This window comes from Pelophylax lessonae, assembly GCF_965119305.1.
Source record: "Pelophylax lessonae genome assembly, chromosome: 5".
Taxonomy (NCBI): domain Eukaryota; kingdom Metazoa; phylum Chordata; class Amphibia; order Anura; family Ranidae; genus Pelophylax; species Pelophylax lessonae.
Genome location: NC_138772.1, coordinates 219,611,308 through 219,638,037, shown reverse-complemented (window position 1 = coordinate 219,638,037; position 26,730 = coordinate 219,611,308). Strand labels below are relative to the sequence as shown.

The 26,730-nt window shown below is 45.8% G+C and overlaps 1 protein-coding gene across 2 annotated transcripts in view; it reads right to left on the bottom strand.

Moving 5' to 3' along the window:
* GRB10 (growth factor receptor bound protein 10) overlaps positions 1 to 26,730 on the bottom strand; it is a 515,930-nt gene that overhangs the window by 441,460 nt on the left and 47,740 nt on the right. For both annotated transcript variants that reach the window (XM_082259307.1, XM_082259308.1), the window contains exon 2: positions 6,961 to 7,045. In XM_082259307.1, the coding sequence (XP_082115433.1) occupies positions 6,961 to 7,045 (85 nt within the window). The remainder of the gene's footprint in view (positions 1 to 6,960; positions 7,046 to 26,730) is intronic.

The window sequence follows — 26,730 nt, the reverse complement described above, 5'->3', positions numbered from 1 at the left end:
CTGAGGTCGGGTCCAATTCACTGGCCAGACAGGGGAGACCAAAAAGGATCTAGACTATCCAGTCCTTAGCTCAGTCCAGCAGTTGATTGTTTTCCTCTTGTTTTCTGTTCCTATGAAAACTACAGTCGGTTTAAAAAATAAAAATAATGCTATGACCAGAGATTCCAGCAAGGATCTAAGTCCTTACTCCTGACTAGGCAGGAAAAAAAAAAAAAAAAAAACAGAATTCCTATAGCAGGAAGTAGGAGTATACCCCCTGGGACTGCTCCATAGGCGTGGTAAAGCTTTTTCCTGCCTAGTGTCCTACTCCTGTAGAGGGCAGCAGAACCCAATGGTCAAGAAGATTCTGGACCTGTGTCCGTCAATGAAAGAAAGAGAAATGCATTTTTTTTTATTGCATGTCATGTTTTGACATGTCCCAATGTTATGGGGTGATACATCAGCTGTGCCACTATTCGGCCAGTTACTCATGGATGTTAATTTATCATGTTGACAAAGATTCTGAGCAAAAGGTTCTGTAACTGTTAGTATGCATAACTGTTCATTGCCAGTGTTCCAGTATATGTGTAAATTACTACACTCAAATATAAAGGTCTTTGTTTCGAGACTCTGTACTCATTGCTGTGTTACTGATCTTTATGCAGTTGTGTGTTCCATAAGACAACAATGCATCTATATTCAAAGTAAAAAAAAAATGTCTGTTTTACTCCCATGTGCAAGAGGCCTTATATCTTTGAATTGTTTTCTACATCGTTGTACATCATTCAGTTAAAATGTTGCTGCATTTGCATTCATCTGTCTAATGTGCATCTTCATTCAAAATTATTTTTAGTAATAAATTAATCATGAAACGTAAAGTACGGGGGGGGGGGGGGGGGGGAGTGTGTAGTGGGATTTTCAAATAATCAATCCCAGATTTCAAAATTTTATAGTATACTATTGCTCACATATGCCTACTTCTGCTATCACAACTCTTTCAAAGTGGCACAGATACCAATCCAGTGACAAGGTTCTCTTTAGGCTGCAGTATTTTATTATATTCCTTCAGACAAGTTCTGGGAGAGTAGACAGTCAAATCCAGGTCAGTTGCTTTTAGAGACCAGTAGATGGCACAATGGATCTTTCCAAATATTAGAAAATGTTGACTTGACTGTTACAATAGTATAATGCGCCAAAGACATTTCAAGATTTTAAGTCTAGCCTTATTGCTGGCCACTGCCTGTGTCTCATTCAAAGTGTGGTTAAACAAAGCTTCTTACAGACAAAAAAAAAAAAAAAAAATCACACAAAAGATAAGCTAAATATACAGAATATACCAGTACATAGAAGTATGAAATAGTCTGAAAGCACCGAATTACCCAAAACTTCAGGGCATATCTAATCTACATAGACTTCTTTACATGACCATTCTTGCTTTAAAAAGGTTTCAATATTTCTATTACAAACACAAAAAAAAAAAAAAAATGTATTTTTGTAAAATCTTACCGTAAAATCCTTTTCTCTTAGCTCATTGACAGACGTAGTCCTCGGTGATACACCACCTTCGGGTTATGTTGCCTCCACAGGAGCAGGACTAGACAGGAAATTAAAAAGCTCTGGCCACACCCCAGGGGCAGTCCCAGAGGGTATATCCTCTCTCTCTCTGCCTCAGCAAATCAGTTATGTGAAAAAGCAGTCTTTAGAGATTTTAACCCAACTCAAAAAACAGAGGGGCGGGGACTACGTCTGTCAATGAGCTAAGAGAAAAGGATTTTACGGTAAGATTTTACAAAAATCCATTTTTCTCTAGCGCTCATTGACAGACGTAGTCCTCGGTGATACACCACCTTCGGGACGTCCCAGAGCAGTATCACAACTGAGGGGTGGGAAAATGGAAATCAAATCCCAATCTAGAAGGCCCAACCGGTGCCAACTAGAAGTTTACAATGCTCATCCTTAATGATGAGACTCAACAAAAAAAGAGAAAAATTTTTTTTTTTTTTTTTTTCAAACAGAAAAAAACCCTCGAGGTAGACCACCGGTCTCCTCAAATTGCGGCCTGCAAAACCTTGCGGCCAAATGAGGCATCCGCCGATGCCGTCACATCAATTTTATAGAACTTTGTAAAGGTATGTACCGACGACCAGGTGGCCGCCTTACATACCTGGACCACTGACGCCTGATGGCGAAAGGCCCAGGAAGTACTGCGCGCTCGAGTGGAGTGCACCCTAACAGGGAACGGAGGACTCTGACCCTTAATAGAATAAGCCTGTACCACCGTTTGTCTAATCCATTTGGCAATGGTCGCGGCAGATGCAGGCAAACCCTTTCTGGGGCCATCCGTGATCACAAAAAGTGAATCCGTCTTACGGAATGATTCCGTAGCTTTCAGGTATACCCTGATTGCCCGAACCACATCTAAGGAATGCAACGCATGTTCCCGATGATGCTTGGGCTGAGGACACAAGGAAGGTAGTACAATATCTTCATTCAGATGAAAATCTGAAACCACCTTGGGAAGAAAAGATGGCTTAGGATGAAGTACTACCTTATCCCTATGAATCACTAGGTATGGTGACTGGCATGATAATGCAGCCAGTTCTGACACCCTGCGAGCAGAAGTAATAGCCACCAAGAAGGCCACCTTCTGGGATAAAGTAAGCAAGGGAATCTCCCTGATGTTTTCAAAGGGAGGTTTCTGTAGAACCGACAAAACCAAATTAAGATCCCAAGGCGGTAAGGGCGCGCGGACTGGAGGAGCCAGGTGCCGCACCCCCTGGATGAAATTCCGCCCCTAGTTGCAAAAAGGCCAATATTCGAGACACCGAATAGGTACGTGGAGGAAATCCTAAAGATTCGCACCACGCAATATAAGTTTTCCATGTGTGATAATAGACTTTGCTGGAAGTCGCTTTCCTTGCTTTAATAAGGGTAGGAATGACTGAAGCTGACAAACCTCTGTCCTTCAGTACTTGGGTCTCAATGGCCAGGCCATTAAACCCAGCGACTGTAAAGCATGATGGTAAATTGGTCCTTGAGACCACAGACACTCCCTGAGACGAAGTTCCCACGGAACGTGTACGACTAACATGTCCAAGTCGGCCAGGCCGGCTTGAGGAGGCCAGCCTAGAATTTCTAGGACCACTGGCGCTGATTGAATCTGAACCAGGCGTCCCTAGAGGTATCTGGCCCCGACCATCCGAGAAAGTCTGGTCGTTTTCTGTTCCCACACATTTATCAGATACCTGATAGTTATCAGGAAAGGTGATCTTTTCTGGTTGAACCTCAGGGACCGAAGTCACCCGACTAGAGGCTACTTGGCCTATCTGGTCAACCAGATCAGATTCCTGTGAGGTATCGGGACTAATCTTGGGAAAAGGTAAAGGAAAAGATCTATTCAGGGAACGGTAACTACCGCTTCCTGTAGTACTTAAATGTTGGAAGGGAAGAATCGCACCGGTAGTAGTGGTTGATGCTCAATCTAATGTCCTGAATACCGGTGAAAACGTCCCCCCACCCTGAAACCGGGTGGGGGCGCACCTTCAGGCTGTGTACTCCTTTGCTTCGGGTTTGGCTGGGTTGGTCCCCTTCTTGAACCCTCCTGGAGGAGTCTTGCCTTTCCCGCTAGTACCAGCCCGGCGCCCTTTATGGGCGGTAAAGAAAGGTCCTCGCTTGTTGCGAGGTCCCTTAGCTTTAGCAGCCTGTGGCAAAAAAGTGCTCTTGCCCCCAGTGGCATCCTTAATGATTTCATCTAGGTTGGCCCCAAATAGACGATTCCCCTGAAAGGGGAGATTTGTCAAGGTCTTTTTGGAACCTAGGTCAGCTGACCAGCATTTTAACCACAGCACACGTCTGAGGATCACCGCTGTCTTAGATGCATGCCCTAATAAGGGAGTAGTGTCCAAGGCTGCGTCACAGATAAACTGTAGCCCTTGTATAATCTGTTCCATCAAATCAGATGTCTCCTGGGGAATATCTTTTCCCCTAAGTTCTTGGCGTACCATTTTCGCCCATTCCGTAAGTGTCTGGGAAACTAGACCAATAACAATTACTGGTCTAAAAGCTGACCCTATCAGAGAGAAGATGGTGCGGGACTCTGCTTCCATCTTTCGATCCACCGGATCCTTAAAGGACGAAGTGTCCTCCAATGGAATAACCGTGGCTTTATTCAGCCTGGAAATAGGCGGATCCACGACTGGTGGTACCGTCCATTTCTTAATGATGGATTCCTCAAACGGATAGCGTCTAGCAATACGCATGGAAATAGTAAAGGTACGTTTAGAATGCTCCCATTCTCCTTTAATCTAATTACCGAAACATTTAGGTACAGGAAAAGCCTTCATCGTCTTGATGGGCTTATTAGTACCAAAAGGAATCTCTGTTTCAGTTGCCTCTGCCAGTAAAGCCTCAAGTTTTAAGGTTTCCTGCACTGCCACAACTAGTGCGTCCACCAATGCTTCTTCCTGAATAATAGCAGGAGAAGAAGCATCCTCCTCACTGTCTGAGGGGGCTTTACCTGGGATAACAGCCCTTGCAGAGGAACCTGCAATTGCCGTGACCACCTCTGAATCTGAGTCAGAGGTGTCAGATGGTATAGGGGTAGGCGGGGGTCGCTTCCTTGACCCCCGTCCCTGACAGGCCGCCTCCACCCGAGCCACCATAGACTCCAAAATTGCTGTAAATGACTCTATACTCTGTGCACCGGCGGGTCCCGTGGCCCCCTCGAGGGAAACAGGTGGGGGAATATGTGTGGCAGGGTCCATGATAATTCCAGTTACTTCCTGGATAATATAATTCAAAAATAAAATTTTTTTTTTTTTTTTTTTGACCCCCAGCGCCACAAAAGCCCCTTAGTGTTACCTGCTAGGGATCCCTATCGATCGAGAGAGAGAGAGAGATAGACCCCCAGGCTCACCACTTGATGCTCAGAGTTTAACTGCAACAGGTTACAGCGCTGTCTTGACAAACAGGAAGTCTTTTGGCTGGCTGCCCAGGAAAAAAGGAGGCGGCTCCGCCCCTCTGTACGCCTTCCGGCGCCTCCCCCAAGCTCCACGAGGTGTTTGGATCACCTCAAACATGGCCGCCCCCATGCTGGAGACACGAGGCTACGCCAAAATGGCGGCTCGTGCGATCCAGCAAAAAAAAATGGCGGCGGCCCGTACTGAATAGCGGTGTGCTGCAGGGCACACAACACTCTCTCTGCATGGGGATATGGCGTGGTTGGCGGTACCGGCCCTGGCGGACCGCATGGCCGTTCGGGAGGCCTGCTAATAGCTGGAGATCTGATTAGGAAGGCAGTCTACATGTCCGTGGCTTCTGACTGGTAGGTAGCTAATTCTTAACCCATAAGATTCCCAGAATGCCACAGATTACATCTTTAAAACATGTATACAATTAGATTGTTAGCTCCCAAACCAAGCCTCCTGGCTTTTTGCACACATAAAATCACACTCAAAGTAGGAAGATCTGTGTCATGTTGTAGGATAGAAAGGGACTCTATCTTACCATACAGAGAGGGGCCCGCGTTCACCACAAAACCCGTCAGGGGGAAAGGGGGAACATACTACTCACCATACCGGAACCAGGCGGGCACCAACTCCTGATGGTACCCCTCTCCACCGGGGCGGGAGGGCTGTCGACCGATACGGACGCCGTGACTCATGGTCTTTGGCGTTTCAGCGAGACGTTTAACTCGCGTGGACAGTCCTTTAATGGGACTTTGTCGCGGCCGACCCAGCGCGGAGCTATGGCCTGCACGCGCTCGTAGGCTGAACTGGGGTGACCACCGGATCTCAACATCCAGCCCGTCGCCGAGTTCAGCTTTCTTGCTTGAAGATCTCACAGGAACACTGGAGAAAAAAAGCTGTCTAAAAAATCCTTTAAGAAAAAATTCTTGCCAGGACCTAAGATCCCAGCAAGGTATCTAGGTCCTTACTCCTAACTAGACAGAAAATAACTGATTTGCTGAGGCAGAGAGAGAGAGGATATACCCTCTGGGACTGCCCCTGGGGTGTGGCCAGAGCTTTTTAATTTCCTGTCTAGTCCTGCTCCTGTGGAGGCAACATAACCCGAAGGTGGTGTATCACCGAGGACTACGTCTGTCAATGAGCGCTAGAGAAATATATATTAAGTGAGACCAGTAGATCTAGTTTAACTCTTCCAAAAATTAAAACTGAAGATACATAGTCCTAAAATAAGCAAATGTTTTAGGATGTGAAGGTTAAGCTTCTTTAAGCAGAAACAGTTTCACAATGACACACATGCACAGTGTGCGTGTGTGTGATTATATATATGCACAGTGTGCGTGATTATATACATATATACATATATACACACACACCAAATGTTCACTTGCCTTGCATCCTGGGAGGAAGCCAGAGGAAGAGCATGTGCTATGTAACTTTCTTACAGGGATAACCGATCTGCACCATTTACCATTTTAAAATTTACAGGTAATCTGCTTTCAAGAAGCCACAAGGTGACCTTTATAGCTAGATGTCCCCTTTAAAAAAGGACTGACTGATCTGCTGTACACTAAAGGCCCGTACACACGTAGCGATTGTCGGCCTCCGAACGATCGGCCAATTGTCGGTTTGTTAGTATGATGCTTCCGACAACCGACAGCGAATTTTCGGCCGAACAGAATCTGGCGTGCAGACTAAAATTTTTGTTGGCCGTCACCAGAACGGCCGATTGTTCGCCAGTCAGTACAGAATTCGGCCGACAAACAGCAGATTAGCAAGACTGGGCATGCTCAGAAAAGAAAAAACACACGGAAAGTTAATCACATGACATCACTTCTGCAGTCGGCTGTTGTTGGCCGACAAAATTCGTGTGCAGTATTTAGCACTTTTCAGCCGACAGGACAGCACCGGACAAAAGACGGCCGATTGCTCAGCCGACATTCGGTACGTGTGTACGGGCTTTAGTAAAATTCTGTTTTGCGCTACACTTTGAAAACATTTTAAAATTAGTACATACCTGGATTTAAGGAGACATGTTTAGCTGTGTAACCGGTTTCCATCAAGCCTCTCTGTGAGCAAGTTGTGGTTTGTTCCACATTATCCTGAAAAAAATAAAAAAATAAAAATTACATTACAAAATATTTACAAAAAAGCGAATATATGTACCCCACAGACATTAGGCATATGTCAGAAGAAAAAGTATAGTTCTCGGGAATACACACATACATACCTTTAACCACTCGCTTACTGTGCACCTATACCCCTTTCTGCCAAGGCCTAATTTCAGCGGTGTCACAATTTGAATGACAGTTTCGGTCATGCAACACTGTATCCAAATTAAGATTTATTGTTTGAGACCGATAGAGCTTTCTTTTGGTGGTATTTTTTCACCACTGGGGTTTTTATTTTTTACTTAACTACAAGCGATGGTCGGCACGAATAATCAGTGCCCTGATTATCTGTGAACATATCCCCAGTCAGTGTGAAAAGAGCCACTAACCGCCAAGCCTGACACCGCATATGGAAAGTACTGCCAATAACCAGCAAGCCTGTTTACACTGATCAGCTGTGAATGGCCCCTTACCCCAATCTGAGCAACTGTGTCCAACGAACAGTTATCATAGAGTATCGGTACCATCCCATGGGGGGATTGCGAGTGGCATGTTTCAGAGAGGGCGTCCATTAATGCCCTACGGGAACAGTGCCAGACTGTAGACATATTTAGACTATAGGGCAGTAAGGAAGAAGTTAAACAAGATGCAAATACAGAAATGACTTGATGTGCAAGAAGTCTAGTATACTGCTACCTTCCTCAGACATAACCGCTCTGAATTCCTAGGTATGTGGTGTCAGCCCTGCCCAATTCACATTTTAGGCTAGGTGCACACTGGATTGGGGAGCGGCTCGCAGCAGGGGGTCCGGTGCATCCCATTCACCATTTCAGGTTTGAATTTGGTCTGAATTTTTAGCTATATTCAGACCTGAAACCTCACACAAATTTCCTGTAAACCGCTCTGCAGCTGTCCTAGAGCTGTATGAACAGACTCCATTGAGAGCCAGTCACACCCTCCTGACATGTGAATTGGATGAGGGGAAACCCACATCCAAATCCCACCAGTGTGAACCCAGTCTTAAAGGAATACAAAGAACAGACCTCCATCTCTATAACCCCTCATTATGCATGAGGACACTGACCTCCCACTTCACTGCCCATACTTAGCTATGGAGTCTACAATGAGAAATTGCTATGTGCTCAAATTTATGCACCCATTGATGGGTGTTACTGAAAATGCCTTAATTTCCAAGGGATGCCCACATTTCTGGCCATATAGTGAGTTTAAACCTTAACACCAGATATTAGTTAAATCAAGTGCACATGGCTTGCAAGCAGACACCGTGTAGACAGCCAAAAACAGGAAAAAAGGAAGAGGGAAAAAAGGAAAATACCTAATTTATAGCCGACAACTTTTGCCGTTACAATTAACAGACTTCTGATTTAACCCCTTGTCGCCAAATCATGTACCTGTACGTCATTGGCTTCAAGTGGTTGTACAGGGGAGACTCGAACTAGCCTATATATCCGCTGGCTGGCCGGTGACCCAAAGAAAGCCGGAATTGGCTTTGATCGGGTCTCCGATGTAGTAACCTAAAAAGCAACATCACTTTTAGAGCCGGTTCACACTGGGGCGACTTGTCAGGCGACCTGGTCGCCTGCCATAGATTAGCACAGGACCCGTTCTAATAGGAGCGACCCAGTCGCTCAGACTTAGAAAAAGGGTCCTGTACTACTTTGGGGCGACCTGGAGCGACCTGCATTGACTTCAATGATCTGAAGTCCGTACATGTCTCTCCGAGATCGCGGTGTGCACTGTGCACCGCGACTTCACAGGTCGCCCTGGCAAGTCGGGTCGCCTGTATGTGAAACGGCACTAACTGGAGCCAACGACGCCAGTTTAAAAAAAAAAAAAAAAAAAAAAAATCGAAGGTAAACATAAACGCCGATCTTGGAGTTTTGAATACTTTTAAGCGCAGAGAAGGGGTTTGGGGTCTTATGCAAACCAGATTCCTCCATAATGATAACCCGTTACAAGGGAGGTTCATTCCTTGTGAAAGCAATAATTTAAAAAAAAAAAAAATTTAATTTTGTAAACTTACCGTAAAATTCCTGACAGTCGATGCCCATTCAGTTATCCTTTATGAGTGGGTAATGTGCCTCTCTGCAGGAGTAGGCTAGGCAGTGAGAAGGTTAACAAAAGCTTTTACACATAACACGTCTAGGGGGCTGTTCCTCAGCCATTACCCATCAGCCACTAGGAGCTGCTCTTCAGTTTCGTAGCCAGCAGTACATAAAGACCATCAACCCCAAAAAGAAGAGGGGCAGGGGTGGCGACTGTCAGAGGGCTCAGAGAAAAGAATTTTACGGTAAGTTCTTACAAAAATTCTATTTTCTTACGTCTGACAGTCGCCGCCCGTTCAGTTAGCATTCACAAGTGGGATGTCCCAAAGCAGTGCAGGTGTGAGGGGTGGAAAGACGCAACCAAAAGAAAAGGCAACGTGCAACCAGGCCAGAGTAAGAAAAACTGAGCCAACAGGGCAACAAAAGCTCAACAGGAGCCAACCCTGGACAAATACACCCCACGAAGAGACAGAAACGCATGTCTCTGCAAAACAGCCGCGCACAAAACTTCACGGCCAAAGGAAGCATCCTAGGATGCCAGTACATCAAAATCAGTAGAATTTTGTGAAAGTGCACACAGACGACCACGTCGCCTCTACGCACACCTTAGCCACAGGAAGCCTAAAAAGGTGGAAAGACCAAAAGGCAATGACCGCTCTAGTAGAACGTGCCCTCACAGGAAAAAGGAGGCACCAGAGCCTATAGTGAAGAAGCCCAAAACCACACTCCATCCGATCCAAACCGGAAGAAACTGCAGCGGGCGCAGCCAAACACTTCCGAGGACCGGAAGGACAAACAGGGAATCAGACTTCCCAAAAGACTCCGTGGCAGACAGGCAAAAACCTGACCGCCCGGACTACATGCAAGGAAAACAGGACAAAGTCCTTGGGACGCCTGGGCTACGCCCAAGGCGGAGGCAACAGAAGAAACGACGATGAGGTGGAAAGCAGACACCACCGCAGGAAGAAAAGACTGAGTGGGTCGCCGTACCACGTCATCCCTATAAATCAAAAGAAGGCGACCTGAGGTGACAGCCACCAGAAAGGCAACTTTTGGGGACAAGGGGACAACACAGGCAGAGCTGGTTCTGATGTCCTCAAAGAGTGGCCGTTGTAAGAAAAGACGGACAAAAAAAAAAAAAAAAAAAGTCAATCCCCACGGAAGCAAGGGAGCCTTCCACGGGGGAGCCAGATGACGCACCCCTTGAGTAAAGGTGTGAATCAAGGAATTAGTCGCCAAGGGACGCTGGAAGAAAAGCGGTAAAGGCCGACAACTGACCCACGACCGTGCCCAGCGCCAAGCGCTGATCCACACCTTCCTGTAGGAAGGCCAAAACCCTCGCTACCAAAAAAGGAGCGTGGATGAAACCCTTGCGACTCACACCAGGCAATATACGTCCTCCAGGTACGATGGTAAATCTTCCTGGAGATAGCTGTCCGAACCTTCAGTAAGGCAGGAACAACAGCATCCGAGAGACCCTATCCTCTCGAAAACTTGGCTTTCAACAGCCATGCTGTCTAAGCCAGAGACTGTACAAAAGGATGGAATATCGGCCCCGGAGACCGTAGAACGTCTCAAAGCGGAAGCCGCCAGGGCGGCTCGACAACCATCCGCCCAAGGTCCCACCAAGGTGCCACCAGAGAGCCTTACATAGTTACATAGTTACATAGTTAGTGAGGTCGAAAAAAGACACCAGTCCATCCAGTTCAACCTATGATGTGTGTGTGTGTTTGCTTTTAGCCGTACATTGTATACCCCTGTATGTTGTGGTCTTTAAGGTGTCCATCTAACAGTTTTTTTAAACTATCAATGCTCCCTGCTGATACGACTGCTTGTGGAAGAGAATTCCACATCCTTACCGCTCTTACAGTGAAGAACCCTCTTACGCACTTTAAGGTTAAACCGCCTTTCCTCTAGTTTTAGTGAGTGGCCACGTGTCTTATTGTATCTCCTTTCTCTGAATAGTTTGTTCCTTATGCTCGGGTCGCCAGTACAGTATTTGTACATTGATATCATATCCCCCCTCAATCGTCTCTTCTCCAGAGAGAATAAGTTCAGGGCTTGTAGTCTTTCTTCATAGCTGATGTCCTCCATCCCCCTAATTATTTTTGTTGCCCTTCTCTGGACTTTCTCCAGTTCCAGCACATCCTTTCTGAGGACCGGTGCCCAGAACTGGACAGCATACTCCAGATGTGGCCGGACCAGAGTCTTGTAGAGCGGGAGAATCTCTTTATTTCTGGAGTGAATCCCCTTTTTTATACATCCCAGTATTCTGTTGGCTTTGCTTGCTGCGGCCTGGCATTGCATGCCACTGCCAAGCCTGTTGTCTACCAGTACCCCTAAGTCCTTTTCCATCCTAGACTCACCCAGAGGTTCCCCCCCTAGCGAGTAGCTTGCTTTCTGGTTTTTGGCCCCCAAGTGCATTACTTTACATTTTTCAACATTAAATCTCATCTGCCATGTAGTTGCCCACTCCGTTATTTTGTTCAGGTCCGCTTGCAAGGTTTCCACATCCTGCATAGAAGATATTGGCATGCCTAATTTAGTATCATCCGCAAATACTGAGATTGTACTAGATATCCCATCCTCTAGATCATTTATGAATAAATTAAACAGGATTGGTCCCAGGACAGAACCCTGGGGGACCCCACTTTCCACACCCGCCCAATCCGAGTACTCCCCATTAATCACCACCCTCTGTACTCTCCCCTGGAGACAGTTCTCTATCCAGGTACTCACCTTATGGTCCATACCTATCTTCCTTAGTTTGTACAGTAATCGTTTGTGGGGAACGGTGTCGAAGGCCTTTGCAAAGTCCAGATACACCACATCCACAGGCTTACCTTTATCTAGGTGGCAGCTCACTTCATCATAGAAGGTTAATAGATTGGTTTGGCACGAACGATTTTTCATGAATCCGTGCTGATTAATACTTATAATACCGTTTTCATTACTAAAGTCTTGTATGTGGTCCCTTAACATACCCTCCAATATTTTGCAGACTACAGATGTTAGGCTGATCGGCCTATAGTTACCCGGGATATATCTCGGCCCCTTTTTAAATATTGGTACCACGTTGGCTTTTTTCCAATCAGCTGGCACCATACCCGTCTGTAAACTATCCTTAAAGATCAAGAATAATGGTCTGGCAATCACCTGGCTGAGCTCTTTAAGAACCCTCGGGTGCAAGCCATCCGGTCCCGGGGATTTATTTATGTTAAGCTTCTCTGGTTTAGCTCTAAGTCTATCTTCTGTTAGCCATGGCGGCACTTCCTGAGGTGTATTATTTAGTTCGGCCTTACAAGCTGGGTTCGTGTAGACCCCCGATTCCTTTGTGAAGACTGAAGAAAAGAAATTATTTAACACTTCCGCCTTTTCTCTGTCCTCAGTGGCCATTTTTCCTTTATCATCTTTTATGGGGCCAATGTGTTCTGGCCTCGCTTTCTTACTGTTTATATACTTAAAGAACTTCTTGGGGTTCTTTTTACTCTCCTCTGCTATATGTCTCTCGTGTTCTATTTTAGCCGCTCTGATTTCATCTTTACATTTCTTATTACACTCTTTATAATGCTTAAATGCTGCCACTGACCCCTCAGTCTTGTATTTTTTGAAGGCCTTTTCTTTAGCTCTAATATACATTTTTATGTTGGAGTTTAGCCACCCAGGGTTTAGTTTTGTTCTTTTAAATTTATTTCCCAGTGGAATGCACTGGCCCACCCCCTTGTTAAGTATGCTCTTGAAGCCCTCCCATTTTTCCTCCGTGTTCTTTGTTCCCAGGGTTCTATCCCATTTGATATTTTCTAGCAGCGAGCGCAGTTTAGGGAAATTGGCTCTTTTGAAATTCAGCGTCTTAATATTACCCTTGTGTTTCCTATTACTGTAATTAATACTGAAACCAATTGACCTATGGTCACTGCTCCCTAAGTTTTCCCGTATTTCTATATCCGTGAGCAGGTCTGCATTGTTGGTAATCAGTAGGTCAAGTACCGCATTGTTTCTTGTCGGTGCATTCACCATCTGACCCATGAAATTGTCCTGCAAAAACCAGTTCCGACACCACCGGCAACCTGGAAAGCAGTCAAATCGGAGGGAAGGCATATACTGGTGCGAGGGCACCAACACGTCCGTGGCGACTGCCAGAGGACCGCAAGTTCTGGCCATGAACCTTCCCACCTCCATGTTGAGATGGGACGTGTACAAAACCACATCCGGAGACCCCCCACCGGGCATACAGGAGGTGAAACCCCGGATGCAGGGACCATTCCCGATGGTCCACGGACTGGCGACGTAGACAGTCCGCCTGCCAGTGCACCACTCCCGGAACGCAAACAGACAAAATGCTGGAAAGCACAACTCAGCCCAAGACAGGACCTCGGCCACCGCCTGGGCACCCTGGGTGCCCCCTTCGGCGAATAACGTAAGCCACTGCCGTGGCGTTTTCCGAGAAACACGAACCAGGCGACTCTGAATCAGTCGTCCAAGGGAACAAGAAGAACTTGATTGCTCGGAGCTCCAAGACGATAATCGGCAAGGAGGATCCTCCAACGACCACGTCCCCTGGGCACAAAGCGTGCCCAGAACTCCACCCCAGCCCGACAGGCTGGCATCCGTGGTAATAACTGTCCCCAGCACAGGCAGAAAAGATTTGCCTTGCGCCAGAGCGGGTGACAGGAGCCACCCTGAAAAGTGCACCCTCGTGAGGGGGCTCAAAGATATCCTCTAGTACAACAGGGTCGGAAATTTTTCTACCCTGGGAGAAAAAACCTTGCGTAAGCGGAGTCCAGGACCAACCCCAGGCAACCGAGACAAACTGACGGGGTCAGTGCCGACACCTGAAAGTTGATGGTCCACCCGAACTCCTGAAGTGTCTATCAAGCGATCTACGAGTCGCATTTCAGAGTGGCACACAAGCCCGCCCACAAACAGGAGGTCGTCCAGAAAACGGAGGACTGTAATCCCCTTCACACGCAGCAAAGCCAGCACTGGAGCCAAATCCTTGGTGATTACCCTGGGAGCCGAAGCGAGATCAAAGGGTAATGCCACAAATAGAAAATGTTCCTCTGCCACTGCGAAGTGGAGATATCGCTGATGACCTCCGTAGATTGGGATGTGCAGACATGCACCCCTTTAGTCGATTGAGACCAAAAGCCCCCTGGACTCAACGATGCCCCCACTGACAGAATGGACGCCATCTGGAACCTCTGCAACTACACAAAGTGGTTCAGAGACTTAAGGTCCAGAAATGGACGCACTTTTCCCTCTTACCTGGGAACCATGAACAGGGTGGAATAAAACCCATGAAACCTGTCCCGCTGAGGGACTGGCACAATGACTCCGAGGGCAAGAAGCTCTCGCTACGCCTCCCCTGAGATCATGTAATAGATTGGAAAACAAATTGAGATTTGAAGGAAGGAAACCTGTAATTCACTGACTCTTCGAGCTGACGTTACTGCAACCAGGAACAGTGTGGGTAATCTTACAGTTAAATCTTCCAAAGGCTCGAAAGGAACAGTTACCAAGGCCTGAAGGACCAGAGATTGGTTCCAAGTCGGACATAACCTGACAACTACCGGCTTAGCCCAGGCGATTGAATTGAAGAACCTGGCTATAGTGGGATTTTTTAGAAGGGCATACTGAAGAAAAATGCTAATGGATGCAGCCTGCACTTTAACATACTAAGGGAGAGATCCTTATCGACACCCTCTTGAAATAAATTCCAGAATAGACGGTACATCAGGGGAAAGTCTGATTTTCAGCCAGCCAAGAGTTACATTTCTTCCAAACTTTGGAGTATATTGCTCCCGTGACAGGCTTTCGACAATTGACCAAGGTCTTCACTACCTTATCTGAGAATCCCTGGGAGCTTAGTATCTGCTCTTCAGATACCAAGCTGTCAGCTTTAAGGATGTGATATGCGGATGAGACACCGGACCCCAAGTCAACAGGTCCTGTCTCAAAGGAAGAGCCTTGGAGGCTTTGAGGTTAAAGCCTATAGGCGTGAAAACCACAGCATTTTGGGCCAAAAGATGGCTATTCGTATCAAATTGGTATCCTCTTGGAGAAATTTCCGGAGGACTGCCGAGATTAGCATGACTGGGGGGAAAAGGCATAGCAAAAGCTGAACAGGGATTCACAAAACTGTCGATCCCCAGGGATTGATCCCTTTGGTTCAGGGAAAAAAAAAAAAAAAAACCTTTGTCTTGCTGTTTGCTTGGGCTGCAAAGAGGTCCACTTCAGGTAAACCCAACCTGGCCGCAATTTCTGCAAAATCTTTCAGGTTGAGGGACCAAATTGTCCCGACACCTGGTGGCGAGTGAGGTGGTCTGCCAAGACATTCTGAGTCCCCTTCAGATGAAGCGCTGAAATGGAGGCAAGATTCACTTCGGCCCAAGAAAAAAAAAGTTTTCTGGGCTACGAACTGCAACCCCCGACTGTGTACCTCCCTGTTTGTTGAGGTACGCCACCGTTGCAAATCTGCAGATGACTCTCTCTGTCTGTTTTAAAGACCTCTAAGGCTTTTTGTACTGCCATGAGGTCTGATTCGATGACGCCTGTGCTTCTAGTGGGGACCATTCTCCCTGTGCCAATTGGCTCTGGAAATGTGCTCCCCATCCGGAAGAGCTTGCGTCTTTGGTTATCCTAAGTGACACCTGAATGACCCAGTTCAACACTTTCGTTGGGTGAAGTGGCGATCTCCACCACCATAGGGCTCTTTACCAGGGGGGGAACTTTCACCCTTCGTTCCATGGAATCTGGAGATCCATCCCAGTTTAACAGGAACCATTGGTGGGGACGCTGTAGAAACCGTGCCTAAGGGACAGCCGGAAAACAGGAGGTCATAAGGCCTATGACTCTTGAGATGTCCCAGAGTGAGACCCCCCCTGGTTTGTAAAGATGTCACCATCTAAAATATCTTTAAAACCTTGGTTTTTGGAAGAAAAATATTTTGGTCCAGAGATGAAATCTCGTATCAGAGATATGTCACTCTTTGGGAAGGTATTAGGCAAGACTTTGCTTTGTTGATCATCCAGCCTAGTGACCCGAGGAACTCCTGAACTGTCTGGAGATCCCTTTCTAGTTTCTGACTTGAGTCCGCCACTACCAGGAGGTCGTCCAGATAGGGGGATGATCATAATAGACTTCTGTCTTAGCGGGGCTAAAGCTTCCCCCAAGACTTTGGTGACAATACGTGGGGCTGAGGATAACCCGAAGGGCAGCGCCTGAAATTGGAAATGTTAGATTTCCGACCCTAGCTTCACTGCTAATCATAAAAACTTCAGGTAAGCCAGGTGAATGGAGATGTGAAAATAGGTATCCTTTAGGTCCAGTGTATCCATGCATGAAACATTCCGGATATAGCAAATTTTCTATGGAATGCACCGATTCCATGCAAAAATGCTTTGCATTTTGTCGAGCGATTAAAAGTGCGTAGATTCAGAATCAAAAGATAACTAACCAAGGGTTTTCTTGTCACAAAGATGTGGGAGTAAAACCCCCTGCCCTGTTCCCCGTTTGGAATAGGTATCAAAACTTTCTGATCTACCAAGTCCCCGATTTGGAGACTTAAAGCCGCTTTCACTCGATCTCTGGGTAGACTGGTAATTAACCTCTCCGAAGGCCGGGAATTGAATTCCAGTCTGTAACCTGTGAACACAAGGTCCAGAATAAAAGGACTTGATGTAATTCCCTTCCACTGTGGGAGGAAGGCCCTTAATCTTCTGCCCACTCCGTGAAAGGAGTCACTGTGGTTTGGCAGGGTGTTGGAGGGTTAATCAAGAAGCTCCCCCTACCCCTGCCTTTGTGGCCAGTCCAATGTTTTTTGGGTCCGGCCTGTACCTCACGCAGACCCTGCTGTCTGCCCCTTCACTGAAAAAGCTTCCGGGTATATGGGTATTTTTTTATTTTCCGGAAATGACTTCTTTCTATCAGCAGTACGTTCCAGGGCTTCTGTTAGGCCGAAGAGATGGTCATCTGTAAAGGGAAGACCACAGAAGCGCAATTTGGAAGCACAGTCGCCCGACCATGTTTTAAGTCAGAGACTTCTGCTGGCTGAATTAACCAAGGCTGAGGTTCTGGCTGTCATTCTGACTGACTCAGCGGAGGAATCAGCCACAAATCCTACTGCCTGAAATAGAAGAGGGAAAGCCTTAATAATCAGTTCCCTAGGCGTCCCGGCAGATAGGCGAGATTGAATCTGTGAAAGCCATAACTCGAGAGGTCTGGCTATACAGGTGGATGCGAAGGCTGGTTTCAGACTCATAACCGAGGCTTCCCAGGCCCTACGTAACACAATGTCACCTCTTTTGTCCATAGGGTCCTTAAGTGTACCCATGTCATCAAACGCTAGATCCGTACCCTTTGAAAATTTTTGAAAGAGGGGCATCTAGTTTAGGAAAACACCTACCCTTCCCTTGTGTCGTCACCAGTCTGTGTTGGATCAGAAATAGATATTGGGGCTTGAGTCTGTACAGGAGTCTGTACTTTTATCTATGAGGGTTTTAAAGGAGCTAAAGGTAGAAGTTAGCTCATCCCTGACTGAAGTGAGCATCCTCTGGGAGGATATAGTTTGATCATCTTTAACCAAACGATCAATACATGTGCGGCACACTGTTTTGCTCCATGTGGAAACTTAGCTTTGTCCCGCAAACTGCACATTTCTTTTTGGGGGGCTGCCCTTGGACCTTGTCCTGAGCCTTGGTTTAGAACAGAAAAGGGAGATACCAATTTGAGTTGAGACCCCCAATATTAATTGCAAAACACATTGTGCAGGGTAGATAAAAGAGTGCCCCCTTCATCAGCCCCCAAGTCATTAAATGGAGGGAAGGAAAAGGAAAAAAACCCCACAGGTATAGGCAAAAAGGAAAGGTTCCCAGAGCTTACCAGGGAAGGTGCCAGTGCCAGAGCCCGCTTTTGCCGCTTGAACGGATGCTGCAGGGGAATCTATGCTGCTCTGCTGGTGTTCCGAAGCCTCTGCTGGGTCTTCACCTTACACCGGCCGCCCAGAAATCTGTTCACGCCATTTGAAATTCGGCACCCGCGGATGATGTCACTGCACTGGAAGTGACATTGCCACTTCCTAGGGCCAGAGTGGAACGCAGGAATTCGCCCCTTCCGCTCTTGTGGCGCCGATTTCAAACCGCTGCAGGGTTTGAATTGGCAGCTTCATGGGAATACAGCCCCGCTGCTCCAAGGACGCTGCCACCGGATGGAAAAGATTCCCCACTGTATTCCTGACAACACCCCTGGTCCTGTCTTCCCCAGACTGAGCAACAGGAGGCAAAGCGGTCACCACTAACCAGTGAGTAGAGTTACAGCACTTGGGCAGGAGAAGCATGCAAAAAGATTTCTTCCAAGTCTTCAAAAGGACAGTCCATGAGACCAGGAGATAGGTTCCAGAAACATGTTAACAGAAACATGTTAACCCCTGTCCGGAGGAAACACCAATACTGAAGTGTGAGAACTAGAGGGCCGCCTTTTATCTGAATGGATTTAAACATGTTTCCTGTCCTGATAGGAGGAGCCCTAGGTCTCATGTCCTGGAAGACTTGAGAAAAAACATTTTCTGTCAAGTGCTTATAGGTAAAGTTCCCGCTTTAAGGTGTCTATACATCAGGGGTCGACCGATTATCGGCAAGGCCGATATTTCGAAGGCCGATATGCACTTTCCCCAATATATCGGAATCGGCCCTGGAAGTTGCTGATATTGCTGATATTTTTGTGACATTCTGCCTTCTTAGGTCGCCTTCCTAGCCTTACACAGCCTCATCTGGAGTCGGGACTAGTCTCGCCTTACACAGCCTCATCTGGAGTCGGGACTAGTCTCGCGGGAGTGCATCAACAGCCATACACCCACCCACAGCAGCCTGGTGCCAGCCACCACAGGGGGCCAGCCAGCCATTAAACATTAAAATGTTCAGTACCAGATGTGTCAAAAATTCTCTTATTTTTCAAAACTTTAAACAAAATATCGGCCGTTACCAATATGCGATGGTCAAAATGTGGGTGCAAAAAAAAAAAAAACAAAACACGATATCGGTCGATCCCTACTATACATGGCTTGAATTTTAGACAAATCAGGAGGAAGCACATGAAAATTTAAACCATGGATTGCCCAGATGGCGCCAGCTCAACAGAAGTCAATTTAAAATTAAGGAACCAGCACAAAAAGGAGGGTCAAAATGATCGCACCCAAACAGATTCAGTCAATGTTCAGGCATTTATTAAATGGGTGCTTTGGAGGCTGTTCAGGCAACCATGGGTGAGGAGTCTGTCTGAATATCATAGCTGGCAGTGCAGATTCCTTCATCCATGAGTTAGCAGAGTTTTAACACTTTCACATGCTTTTCAAATCTAAAAATCCAAAATGACTAATGCTTTCCACATGGTCACTATGACGGCACACGAGACAGACCAACTGTTTGGTCAAGGGACAAATAATTGACCATTGAGCCTCGGTGAATAAACAAAAAAATTTACACACAATACAGAATTGGAAAAGCCCTGTGCCATCATGGTGACTACATGGAAATAAAACCTGATCAGTTACGTTTGGATTTCCACAATGGTTCATAACAAAACATGAAAGATTAACCAGGTCTTAGCTGGACACCATAGACCAAAACCTTTTCTGCAAAGGTTTACCTTTGTGAAGCACTACAGCCTAGCTGTGGTCCAGGATCAGGAGGCATTGAAGCTGGACCAGAGCCAACCCCCTTACAGATCTGTCTACAGAGGCAGGAAGTGCCTCAGCCCAACTGTTAGGATGCTGAAATTGCCTCAGCTTGTGAAGCATGCAACTTACCTGGCAAGTGATATGTCAAGTAGTCAGGGTGAGACTTCTTTTTGGCCAGGTAACTTCTACTTATAACAGATGGTTAGAAGAATCACTTTGGCTTCTACTCCTCAGGTCTTAATACCCCAGGTAGAGGACCCAGAGGTGCCATCGCTGAATTTCCAGAACTGGAAAGCAGTTACTGGCAGCCCCAAAACTGAAGTGCCAAGGTTATATGGAACGATGGACTAGTGTAGGCTCCTTGTACCCAGGCGTCTTCAACAAGGGAGAATGAAGGTAAACTACTTCTGCAACCACTTCTTGGTGAGGTACCAGTGAGTAGGCCCAAGCATGCCTTCTCTCCAGCACAACTACATAAAACTCTAGCAAGAGCCCCACACTCTTGAGCTCCAGTCTCCAACTAGCCGTATCTATTGTGACCCCAGTCGAGTCCTTCCAATCCCAAATAAAGTTTACCAACCAGGCTAAAAGATGGGAACAGCAGAGAGCCCACCCAAGAGGAGGCCGAGGGGTTCCCCTCATGAAATCCCATGGCAGATCTCCCTTTATAGCTGCTCCTGCAAGGGAAAGAAATACTGGAGGAGACTATGGTGTTCAATATTTACTGTACATTTCTGGTACTTTGCAGGTGTCTCATGTGTGTAGTCATGGGTCACCGTAAAAAAATTTGCCATTACATACTCCATAACGCCAACAGTATGTGCATAAACTTACAATGTGAGGGCAGACAGTACAGTTAGAATACAATTTAACACAAAGAATCAGAGGGCCCTGCTCCTTCAAGCCTACAATCTAAAAAGGAGGGTCAAGTGATGCAAAAAAGGTAATTGTGGGGATGATCTGATGGAGAAAAAAAAGTTTTTAGGTACAGCACGCAAGGCTTCTCTGAAGAGAAGTGTTTACAGGGATTGTCTAAAAGTATACAAATTTGGAGGCAGTCGGACAGATTGGGGTAGGGAAGTCAATAGGATGGGAGAGGATTGGGAGGAGTAATGAAGGCAAACAGAGGAAAGGACAAGGAAGCCTGGGGAGATTTTGGGAGGAAGAAAACGATTTGGTTGGTATATTGAAATTAGGTTAGTGATGGGGGCCTGAGTTGGATGGCTTGGTTAAGTTTATAGTAATATTAAATTTAATTTGTTTAGGCAAGTGGAAGCCTATAGAGGAATTGGCAGAGAGGAGTAGCAGACACTGATTGGTAAGGTGGACAAGTCTGGAGTTAGTATTCATGATGGATTGGAGGGGATAGACTATGTGGCGGTAAGCCAATGAGGAGGGAGTTGAACTGTGGAGAGAAATGACCAGGGAGTGAATTAAAAGCTTTATGAAGTCATTGGTTAGGAAGGGAAGTATTTTGGAGATGTTGCGTAGTTAAGGCGGCAAGCTCTGGACAGTGATTGGATGTGGGGCCAAAAGGATAGTTCAGAGCCCATGGTAACACCTAGCACCTTGGCATCCAGGGACAGGTTGAGAGTTGTGCCATCAATATTGACAGAAGTCAGGGGAAGGTGGGCGTGGCCACGGCGCCCCCCCCCCCCCCCAAAAAAAAATCCATACTAGCCCCTTATCTGAGCATGCAGCCCAGCAGATCAGGAAAGGGAGGGAACAGGCACGCCCCCGCCCCCCCACTCCTGAACCATACTAGGCCACATACCCTCTACATGGGGGGTGCTTTGGGTTGTGTAGCAAATGCAATAACACGAGAGATGGTTTCTGACAAAGTCCTTTATTAAAAATGGGTTTCTCCCTCCTCCTTCTGGTGGTTTCCCTCTCCCTCCCGTGGAGTGCAGTGGGATAAATGGGATGAGAACCAGCAAAGAGTACAGTCTCAGAGACCAAAGGGGTAGAGTTGGAAGAGGAGGGGGTGATCCACTGTATCAAAGGCAGCAGAGGTCCAGGAGTAGGAATACGGAGTAGTGGTTAATGGTTTTAGCCTTTAGGCCCCTCACACTGGTGCGACCTGAAAGTCGCACGATTGTCCCGTGATTTTGACTGGACCTGAAGCAATGCCCGTGTAATCCTGAGGTCTACGGACCTCAAGTCACATCAAAGTAGTCCCTGCACTATTTTGGTCTGACTTTGAAGTCACACAGAAATGAACGGTACTCACTGGAAATCATGGGGTACGACTTCTAATGCGACTTTGCAGTCCCAAGTCGCACAAGTGTAAAAGGGGCCTTTGATCATTTTGAGTTTTAGCAGAGCATTTTTTTGTGGAGTGTTGAGGGTAAAATCCAGACAGAAGGGGCTTAAGGTGGTTATTTTTAGTGAGCTGGTCGCTCAGTCAGTTGTAGACCAAAGAGGAGTTGGAGTGTTAGAAAAGTGCCAGATGGTGACCGTAGCAGCATTTAACGCCGAAACTAGTTGTCGATTAAATAGACAACTAATCCATTATGAAAATAGAACTATTTTCATAATTGGATTAGTTGGCCTGCATACAGAATACATTATTTGTATACATATCATGAAATACAGCTCAGTATACCAGCCATACATGTCAGAAGACAGTGCAGCACACATACTGTACATCTCAGTACACCATCCATACATGTCAGTAAGTGCCCGAGAGCTTTGTGAATGTGAAAGGAGCAATGCCTCATGGGACATGTAGTCCTGGGCAGAAACTTACCAGTATGGTGCATTATATTTAAAATGATCATATCCATAATAAAAAAAAAAATAAAATAAAAAATCAGCTTTTAGTACTACCCAATACAAAAGATTTAGATCTCCCTTCCACAATACATACAGCATCATCCCTGACTTCTAGTTAATATGCCCATATATCCTACTTTTGGGTGAATTTTTAAATATATGATAAATAATACTTTCACTACTTAAGTGTCGGTTCACACTTATGCGATGCGGGAACGCTGCGAATATGCAGCGTGTTCCCGCATCGCATCCGCACATCTGGCAGTTCACACTGCCATATGTGATACGCAGGGGGTGTCAATTAAAAGTTAACGACACCCCCAGTTGCGATCGCCTTATGCTGGCCATACACATCGATTTTCAGATGAGAAAAGTCATAAGAAAAATCTTTGTACATTCACTGAACAATGTAGTTTGGAAATTTCACTTGCATTGAACATAAATTTTAAAAAACTAAGTAATTTCTGAACGAAAACATACATACAAAATTCCTTTGACAAAAGAAGTTTTCTATTCTGCTACTTCAAATTTTCCAGTTACTGTGGTTTTGTTTTTGTTTTTTTTGTTTTTGTATGGTCAGCCTAAGCCTATGACAAGGGAGTCTGTCATAAATAATATATTACAGTTCTGTCCGAAAATCGGCAAAAGTCTCTTTAAATAAAAAACATGATATCCAAGTCTGATATCTTTACCAGGCTTACCACTAATAGTATATACAGTATATCTCTCCTGTGTCATTCTCAGTGGATTAGAGCTTTTGCTCGCTAACCATATAGTTGGTTATTTATATTTAAGAATAAAATTGCTTTTTTTTTTAAACTTTACATATTAACTAAATTATACACCACATTTAAGCTTATTAGCTGATCGAAACAAACCAAAAATTTGGCCAACTAATCGATTATGAAAATAATAGTTAATTGCAGCCCTAGTAGCCAGGGGGGCGGACTGAGCGGTCTGACACTTTGGACGTGGTCGGGGGCCCGGCCTGGAAGGGGGCCTGCCGCCCAGTACAGGATTAACTCACCCGATGTTGTCTCAGACGACATCTGGGTCGGCGATACGTAGGTGGGAGGAGGGGAGCGGGGCCCGGCGGCCGGCAATGCGTAGGTAGGAGGGGAGCAGGGCCCAGCGGCCTGCGATGCGTAGGTGGAAGGAGGGGCCCGGCGGCCGGCAATGAGTAGGTGGGAGAAGGAACCCAGCGCTGGGTTTCTTTCTATGGTGTCCTGTGAGCAGGGGCATGTCGGCGTTGCATACCGACATGACGTTGACGTGCACCGCCTCCACAGGCTGCAGGTAACGGTAATGGACAGACCTCACCGCACCGGAGAGGAGTTCCTACTTGTTGATGGGATCGGATGCCTTGCAAAGGAGTTCCCTTCTCCCCTCTTCAGATGCCCCGTTTCTTGCGAGTAGTTTGTGTCATATTCATATAGCCTCGATTTGAAATCCAGCTCCACTCAATGGTCTCTCCTCTGAGGAATAATGTGTACATTTGCATTATACCACAAAATTTTTATAAAAATATATGAAAAATATGATTCATATATTTTTATAAAAATTTTGTGGGATAATTCAAATGTACACATTCCTCAGAGGAGAGACTGAATAGAGCTGGGTTTCAAATAGAGGCTTTGTCGTTGAGCCATACATTTATATAAAAACACAAGATTAGGCGCAGCATGGCTTATAAGTGTAATAAGACCCATCTTTATAATGCACCATTAAAACTACATCAGTTAACCACTTCTGGACCGGAAGGTTTTCCCCCTTAATAACCAGGCCATATTTTGCGATTCGGCACTGCGTTCATTTAAAAGACAATTGCGCAGTCGTGCGACGCTGTACCCAAATAAAATTGATGTCCTTTTTTTCCACCACAAATCGAGCTTTCTCTTGGTGGTATTTGATCACCTGTGCGATTTTTATTTTTTGCTCTATAAACAAGAAAGGAGCGACAATTCTGAAAAAAAAAAATATATACATTTTTCACTTTCTGCTATACAACATTCTCAAAAAAAATAGTTTTCTGCTACATATTTTTGGTAAACAAAATCGCAATAATCGTATTTTGATTGGTTTGGCAAAAGTTATCGCGTCGACACACTAGGGGAAGATTTATGTCATTTTTATGGTTTCTTTTTTACTATTAATGGTGGCGATCTTTAGCGGGACTGACATTGAGGCGGACAGATCGGACCCCTGACATTTGACACTTTTGAGGGAACCAGTGACATTACTACAGTAATCAGTGCTAAAAATATGCACTTACTGTAATAATGACACTGGCAGGGAAGGGGTTGACATTGTGGGTGATCAAGGGGTTTAATGTGAGCCTAGGGGAGTGATTCTAACTGTGGGGGGTGTGGCTTGTGAAATGATCAAAGACTTGTGATCTTATATAGAAGGATCACAGGCACTCTGATCATTCCAGTGAGAAGAACAGTCAGCTGTGTTTACAACAGCTGACCGTTCGCGGGTGTCAGGCAGCAATCGGAGCCGCTTGCCCCGTGCATCGGAGTCCCCGCTGCCGAGCAGGGGCAGGAGCGTGCGGCCGGTACGCAACCGAAGTAGACCTAGGGTATGGGTGGAGGCATTATGTGGGTGTGGCTGGAGGCGGAACATGATGGGGCTTGAAGGGGCCCCTTGATTTATTTTTGCCCAGGGGCCCTGAGGGTTCTCAGTCTGCCCCTGCTAGTAGCATTTGTGCTCCAGGCAGCAGGTGGTTAAGTGGGTGTTTGAAAAAAATAAAAAAAGGACTTGTCTATGGTAGCAGGGTTAAAAGAGCAAAGTAATGAGCATACTTGTGGACATGAAATGATAAATGGGGGGGGTAGAAGATCTGTAGCGTGATGTTTGAATCACAAATTGTATTTTATTTTGGCAGTGATTGGCAATCTCGTGGGCAATGGAGAACAGAGTTGAAGGTAGAGAAAAATTGAAGGGGACAGGATGAGAGTGTGTTACTGAGAGTGATGAGATAAAGCTATTATAACATTTGTGGATACTAGAGTTACATTTTCATGCTAAATATAATAAAGTGCTTGAATGATGGAATTGGTCTCCAAAAGAAAATCAAAACGAGAGAAAAAGCACTGCTGTACTGCTATGTTTAATCAGTTTCACTTTAATATATCAACAAGCAATTGTCACAATATTTTGACTCCAGTTACTGCATAATGTACAACTTCCCAATGACTTTCCTTCTTGCTGATAAGGTCAGACCTCAAGCAACATTCACTAATTTTAGCACAAGGGTGTTTTATCATTGTGATTACAGCTAACCGCTCTGACCTCAAACACTTATGACTGTATTAAGTGTTAAGCTAGCCATAGACCATTTGACTCTCAGCTGGTTCAGCAGGAGCCGGGCAAGATTTGAACCATATTTGGGTAAGCCAATTACAGTATAAGTCGACTTGCGTACAACAAGCATGTCAGATTTTTGCATGCAATTGTTGCCAGCGGCTATCACAATGGCTCTGCGTGAGGCATTCCCCCTGTCAACACTAACAGTTTTGATGGGGGGAAATTGGTTGCAGAAAAGAAAAATGGTATCTATGGCCGGCTTTAGAGCTTGCTCATAAGCAGCAGCATGCAGCACCCAAGACAATTTGCCTTAGAATTTCAGTTCACACCAGCAGACTATTGGTGGGCTCTGGAGGAGAAAAAAAAACCCACACTTTTGCAGCATGTTCCGAAGCCCTATAATATGTCACAACATACAGAAGTGCATGTTAATAGAACAAAGTAAAAAGAAAAAAAAAAACCCTCAACTGCAACATGTTATAGCAACAAATTAAAAGCCATATGCCAGCACGTGCACACCACATGCATTTTGCAGACTATTACTATCTTAAGTATGCTGGCATTTGCAGTTCCATCACAGTTGGTCATACTCCAGATATCTAGACGCAATCTTTGAAAAGCGTGTTCATTATACAAAAAGAAGAAAAAACGTAAACCTGGAAATGTTGCCCAATTTCTTGTATGAAAAGCTGAGTAATACTTAAAAAGTTGTGAAGAATCCAAGTCAAGATTGTTAACTCATTGCACAAGAACAGAACCAGGTTGTAAATCCTCCCATATTCTGAGAAATCATAGAACTCAGTACAGTTTCCAGGAACAAAAACCAGCTCCTGCCAAATGTTCCTGCAATTTTC